This window comes from Neopelma chrysocephalum, unplaced genomic scaffold (assembly GCF_003984885.1).
Source record: "Neopelma chrysocephalum unplaced genomic scaffold, ASM398488v2 Primary Assembly neopelma1_25, whole genome shotgun sequence".
Lineage (NCBI taxonomy): Eukaryota > Metazoa > Chordata > Aves > Passeriformes > Pipridae > Neopelma > Neopelma chrysocephalum.
The window spans coordinates 36,714,450-36,721,738 of NW_020897694.1; the positions used below are offsets into that span (position 1 = coordinate 36,714,450).

At 37.9% G+C, this 7,289-nt stretch overlaps 1 protein-coding gene across 1 annotated transcript in view; it reads left to right on the top strand.

The window, feature by feature from the left end:
• SLC9A4 (solute carrier family 9 member A4) overlaps positions 1-7,289 on the top strand; it is a 32,997-nt gene that overhangs the window by 424 nt on the left and 25,284 nt on the right. The window contains exon 2 of the mRNA XM_027674962.1: positions 2,092-2,555. Coding sequence (XP_027530763.1) covers positions 2,092-2,555 — 464 coding nt within the window. The remainder of the gene's footprint in view (positions 1-2,091; positions 2,556-7,289) is intronic.

Sequence of the window (7,289 nt, forward strand, 5' to 3'; positions counted from 1 at the left end):
TACCTTCCATGCATTTTTGTAGTTGGGATTGATTTTACAGCTTCTGTCCTCAAAAGAATAGGTATGTTTATTACTATAGCAGTAACAATATTCCATCTCTGAATGCTTCTAGCTAACTTAAGTAAACATATGACCTTATGTCTCTTGGGTTGTCTATGTTATTGAGTAGCAACACAGCTCCCCTACACAGTGCTGTCCATCCCTTTTTCAGTGTTTATACATCACAAGATGTATAATTTGCAACCTAACACCGCTGCAGAAATCAGTTACACCAGACTGAGATTTCAACATATTCAATTTGGGGGACAAAAGTGGAAAGAATTCCCCTGTTGTGTGAATAATAGGAAACATTTCCCTCTGAGCCTTTGTTTTATGTTTGCTCTTTAAAGTTGCTCAGAAAGTAATACCAGAGGAGAGAGACTGAGATAAGAGGGTGTAGGTCATCAGAGATGTAGGATGGGTACCTTCTGAATACAGACCAATGCATCCAGCTTCTATTATAGCTCCATGTGGGTATCTGAATGGAGCAAGGCAACTCATTGAACAGTAGGGACTGCAATTAACACATCAAATGGCTCATCATGTCTTACACATTTTCATAGCTGGGCTCAAATTATTTTGACTACTCAGAATTAATGCAGCAATGTCAATTAAATGAAGAAGATGGTAATAATATGAAGAGCTGACACATGTAATATTTTTTTTTTAATCTTTCCATGGGTTTTTCAGACATTACTATAGAATAGGCTGGTAGCTGGGATGGATATTTATCTGGAGGTGGCCTGAAGAAAAACATTTTTCATATCATAGTCACCCAGCTGACAGAAGTCATTACCACTGACCATGATTTGCCAGTTTTATTATAGCTGATGATCTCAATCCAATTCCTATAAACATCTTCAGTGCTAGCACAATAATCAAAATTTTCACAAATAAAATTTGTTGTTATGGCATCAGCAGAGTGTGTTAGCAGTAAGCATATTGACCAATTTCTTTATTCATCATCCATAAAAGTGCAGGATTTGCCATATGGCACATCTACTCAATATTCTTGTTTTGAGCAAGAAATAGATACTTTAGAAGAACTGTGTGATGCCTTCCAAGTGAACCTGTTCCCTTTACTGAGAGTTTTCAAATAATATTATTTTTGATTAAAAGTGTGGAGCTGCTGATTTCAAACATACTTGGAAGAAAGAGTTAGTCTGAATAATCTGGTAACCCAGAGAAGAAGATTTCCAAGTTGTTAAACATTTTCAGTGTTTTATTCAGATATTATCTTTGTGGATTTCAAGATTTCAGGTTGGGAAACACTTTAGAGCTCTTGAAAGGCAAAACAATCCCCTTATTCTGTAAAACTGACAGAAGACTTAAGCATGATAATTAAAAGGGAGATGAGTCAAGTTATGATCTTAACATTTCTTTTGGTAAAAAAAAAATAAATAAAAAATGGTGTCCTAAATATATTATTGAAAATTTCATAAAAGTATTTTTCTGTTCCTTTACTTTTGAAGATTGATAATTCAAGGGTCACAGAAGTACACTCATGGCATTATGTTCTAGAGTTACAAGATGAAGGCTGACCTACCCTCAGGCATAGAGACACAGACATTGGATTTAAGGGTTTCTTTAAATTTCATTCTCATTATTGTAAATTCTGAAAAATTCCTCACATTTCTAGTAGAGACACCTTTCATTCACAATATGATTACACAGTTCCTGGTATAGTGAGTAGACAACCTAATAGCAGTTGGGCATTAAGGATTCTTGAAGAATATTTCTTTCCAAATTGTGGAGAATCTTTTCAAAGAAGTTTCTGCCTTCCCAGAAGTGGAGCTTAGGTTCAGGCATGCTTGCTTAACAATCAAAAGCTGGGAAGCAGGAAGAGAAGAGATTCATGGCCAAACTCTTGCCCTGCTTTAATGATACAAGTCTGGGAATGTTTAGTTTCAAGGGGAACAGTGCTGCCTGGTTTTACATTCATAATCCCAAGAACAAAAGCTGTCTGAAGACAAAGTATTCAAGCACAGGCAAAACATTTGATTGACATCAGGTTGATTTAAACTTGAATAATATCCTAATGTTTTATTCAAGGTTTTCATATCTATCACCGATTACCAAGACTCATGCCTGAAAGCTGCATCCTGATTGCCATTGGAGCACTGGTAGGAGCAATCATCTTTGCTTTGCATCACAAATCTCCACCAGTGATGAACTCAAGTATTTACTTCTTGTATCTCCTTCCACCCATTGTCCTGGAGGAGGGTTATTTCATGCCAACTCGCCCATTTTTTGAAAACTTTGGGTCCATTCTGTGGTGGTCTGTTCTGGGATCTCTGCTAAACTCATTTGGGATTGGCCTCTCCCTCTATGGAATCTGCCAGATCAAAGCCTTTGGCCTGACCGACCTCGACCTGCTGCAGAATCTGCTCTTTGGCAGTATGATTTCAGCGGTGGATCCTGTGGCAGCGCTGGTAGTTTTTGAAGAAGCCTCCGTTAATGAGCAACTTTACATGATGATCTTTGGAGAGTCATTGCTAAATGATGGCATAACTGTGGTGAGTTTCTTCCACCCCTTGTCTTCCCTTCTTTGGGCTCTTGTGGCTTGTAGGGTTATTGGGCACAGGACAACAGCAGCTTTAAGGAGATTCTGGATACATTATTTATTTTATAGATACTCCACTCGATTACCCACAAGGGATTTTAATGTATATAAAAATTACATCTTATAATAACTCTTTCAAAAACATGTATTTTAGAGCTGCTGGAAGAGGGAAGTATATACATACACATGAGAACTCGCCTTGCTCTTGCATTCACTGAAGTGAATGGGTGAGCTACAGCTGATTTCCCTGGTAGGATCAGTATAAGACCTAGGAATGTTCTTGGCAACATGCAAGGAAATAAATAGAAAATTGTACTGCTTAGAGACTTAAGGAAGCAGGGGTAGAAATACGGGAGACCCTGCTTTGTCATATGCCTGAGAGAGCCCTCTGAAAAAAAAGAGAAATCCAAATGTGGACAACCTCTGGAAGCCACACTCCATCCTCCAGCCCCTCCTAGGAATTTCCCCAGAGACCTTCGAGAGGAATTCGAAATGTCACTAATAACATTGCATAACTATGTTTCTATCAGTAAAAACATTGACATCTGACAAATGCTCACCTATTTTGGCAGTCATCTCAAGTATCCAGAAACAATGCTTCCAGAATAAGAGAGATTTTGTTTGGGGTTTGTTTGTTGTTTGTTGTTGGTTTTCTCTTTTAATAGGAAAAGAGTACTTTTACAGGGCTTTTTTTGCTAATATTTCCCCCCATATCTCATTAGTTCTGCTAAAATTGTAGCAATCTGAAACTCTAGCTGTAAAGCAGAAGTGGTAAGAACACTTAGAACACACATATTTTTTAAGGAAGAAATTTCAAGCAGGAAATTTATTGCTCAGAAACCAACAGCACTGCTCCTGTGCTAAAAGTTAATGGCAGATTAAGGAGTTTCGTTAGATAAGATCTTTACAGAATTTAAATCACAGGAATCTAAAACACATAAAAACTATTCAGATACTGCTATACATGAGGTACAGCACAACTTGGACTTGTAAAATCTGTATAAAGTTCACTGCTGAAAGGCTTCATGGGAGAAGTGCAGTTTATGAGTGACGAGGAAAGGAAAAAGAACAAAGTAATTTCTTGCAGCCACAACCTATTGATCATAAATCCTTCCTCTTGGTGAATCCGAGATGTAAGGCTGATGTAGAACTAAGGGACAAATGTTACTTCATTTACATGCAAACTGTCTGTGTCCTATAGTTGTGACAGAAAAACCCAGGATGCATTTATCACTTACACTTGTCTTTTTGGTTCCTTCAACTGCAAACCTCAGAAAATTAATACCTCTTCCTCACTCTGAAAGAGCTTGTTTCATGCTTTTTTTTGACTGGCTCACTGCATTGCCTTTCCTTTTCTCCGAGCTGTTGTTTATGTCCAGGGTCCAACTCCTGATGGTATTTACATGAGCTTTCAGACAAGATCCTGTTACAGCATAAATGTGGAAAGACAGAAAGCCTTTTAAAACAATGGTATTTAGGCACTCCTCAGCTTCAATAGGTGTGTTAGTAAAAGAGATGAAAGGGCTGTACATGGGGAATGCTGGCCACAACACTGTGAGTTCCCACTGCCCCCCCCACTTATCTTTGGGGCTCTTCTCACAGCAGCTGTGTTGCAAGCAGTTTGTCAGCTCCTGCTATTGCATCTCTGCATCAACTACCACTCATCCATTTTCTGGGCATTTTAATTTTCAAAATCTCTACCTGTCTTCATCCTTGAGATGACTGAAGCGTTTGTCACCTGAATGGAGTCCAGTAGGTGCCTTTCTCCTCTCTGATATCCCACTTGCTTTAAAGACTCTAAAACTATTTATCTCAGGTGTCTTATCTCACCATTTCCTTCTCTTTCTCTCTGTTAACCATTTCATTTAACTCTATGTGTTTAAAAAAGATAATATCTCCAAGATATATTAAGCATACATTTTTTTTATTGTTTAAATACAAATATGCCCTGGTTCTTTTCAGTCTGCTTATCAGCAAGAACATTTTTTCTCCAGCAGGAAAAACTGGTATGAATTTTGTTGAACTTGTGTATTACATTTGAGGCAACAATAGCTGTCTCCTATATTTAGTTTAATATCCTGGTATTAAAAAGTTGCAAAAGAACAGGCTGTGGAATTAGAATTATGATCTAGAAGTTATGCCTTTGACTTAAAGAGAGAAAGTGGATAATTTACACTTTTTACCCATTGGTACTTTTTCCTATTCTCCTCAGTAGGGCCATGTCTGTGGATGGAACAAGAATGCTCCAAGTCCTGTTAATTGCACCCAGTTGTTTCTGAGCACATCAGAATAGCTCAGACAGCAACGGGACTGGTCCTAGCATATATCATACATTAGTGGAGTTTAAAGCCCTCTTCGAAACAGTGACGTTGGTAAATGCAGTGCAGATCTTATTCAAACCTGAACACAGGTGGAGCAACCTGATTTTGCTGCAAAATGTTTCAGGCATCTGAAGCTCTGCTCCTGCATATACACAGATCATTTTGTTTCTCAACAGGGGCTGAGCACATGTATGCATCAGGAAATGGAATATTCCCTGACTGCTTCATCTTTAAGGCTTGATTTTAGAAACACTGAGAACACCTATATAGCATGCTGTACTCAAAATGAGTGAAGTGACTATATTCTCTTATGGCACCCTTTCTTCTTTGTATGCAGCAGAACAGTTTAATCTAATACACGTTGAAGACCAAAGTAAAATTATTTTTTTATTTGAGGGAATCTGAATTTGCCCATCTGGCGTCACTGAGGAAGGCTTTTACAACTGGGATGTATGGGTGCTAGGAAGGAGGATGGAGACAGTCTCTGCTACTGATATTAAACTTGATCCACTGTATTTAGAGTAAAACTAACTACAGTGGTCATTAAGAATCATCTGGGTGGTAAGAAAAAGTTACCAAGACTGCCTGTGTTGGTGGTTAAGGCAGTCACTTGAAATTTTTTTTTTCCAATGCTTCTGATGAGGATGGCATGTGCAATAATTGTATATAGACAGCTGGAGCACAGAGCAGTCCCTGGTGAGTCCCCCATGGGTGACAATGTCATGCTCTTTCTTCCTCTTCTGGCTCTAAGAGCCGCCCAGTGGTACACCACCACACAGTAACATCCTCTCCAAAAAAGACATTCTCAGAGTTGCTAAATGACACCAAATATCAATCCACCCCTATTTTTGAGTGAATAAAAGCATCCTAAGCTGATTCAGGCTTTCCTACCATGTAAAGAATGACAGTACTCCATTTACTGGCATAAACACTGCAATGTAACTTAGCTGAGCAGCACTTACTTGTATGACACAGGGCAGATTGTTATACAAAACAGTTTATTCCGAAGAAGCGCGTTACAAAAAAAATGGAAATTATGTCATATTTCCAAAATTTCTATTTTGATGCCAACTCAGTTAAATCATACAGACACTATAGGAACTAGAAAAGGGGAAAAAAACCTTGCAAAGTCATTTGCTGAGGATAACTTGCTTTATTTGTAAGTCAGCATAGATTCATGCCTTGGTATCATTTACGAAGAACCACAAATCTTAGGAATAGGTTAAAGTCTACAAGAAAAGGAGTACAGAGAAAAAACAGATTCTGTAATTAAAGCTATATGGTAGGTTCAGTGAGGTTTGCTTACTGAGGAGAATGAACCCTCTTTTCCTTATCTTCCACTGAACAGTCAAATTTCATACACTGGCATTAGGAAAAAGCAGTTCTGTGTATTTTCTCACATGAAATATTTTGTTTTGCTTTGTCTGTCCCCCAGAAATATTAGCAATGAGCCTCCTGGAGACCAGGCTGTGTGACAGCCTCAAGGTCACATGTCCCCAGCAGCAATTTAAGATTAGATAGTAGCTGGGGAGTAATTATTATCCTAATGAACTTGACTCTTTTACCTGCAAATACCTGCTTTAATCTTCTTAATAACCTTCTGGAATTAACTAAATGAAGAAGAAAGACCAGAGAAAACCATAAAATGCAAATTATATTGGTCTATTTTTTGTTTTTGAACTAATGCTTTGATGGAACAGCTTTGGAGAGCTGGTGTCTTTAGTTGTTTCCCAAATTCTCTTGAAAACTGAAAGGTGACTTTCATGTGTTACACACTCACTGTAAACAGACCTGACAGGACTTAATATTAACCAATTGTCAACAACTTCTAGGACCTTTTTATTACTACACCACTTATTACTATGGAAACTTTCTATTAGTTTCTAAAAGATAAGTGGAAGTGGAGCATGCTGAAAATTTTCATCACCAATTTCCATGGAAACTAAATTATTGATAATAAAAGTATGATAAAGTTTTCTGCTCTAAATTAAAGAAATTATCTTTACAGACCCAATTATATAATACATTATATAAAAATTATAAATTGCAGTAAATTCAACCTTTCTTCTAATCTGACATTATTTTCCTTTAAATTTTGTCTTTTCAAGATTTCTAGTCAAAATATGCACGTGTGAAGAGTCTTTAGGCCATTTAGAGTGTCACAGTTTTTGTTTCTTACTTTGAGATTGTTCCCTGGGGAGGAGGTTAAGTGGCATCAAACCCAAATCATGTGAGGATAGAGAGACTTCATTTATCTAGCTGGAAACAATATGAAACTGAGGCTATCATTTTCCCTTCCCTTCCCTTCCCTTCCCTTCCCTTCCCTTCCCTTCCCTTCCCTTCCCTTCCCTTCCCTTCCCTTCCCC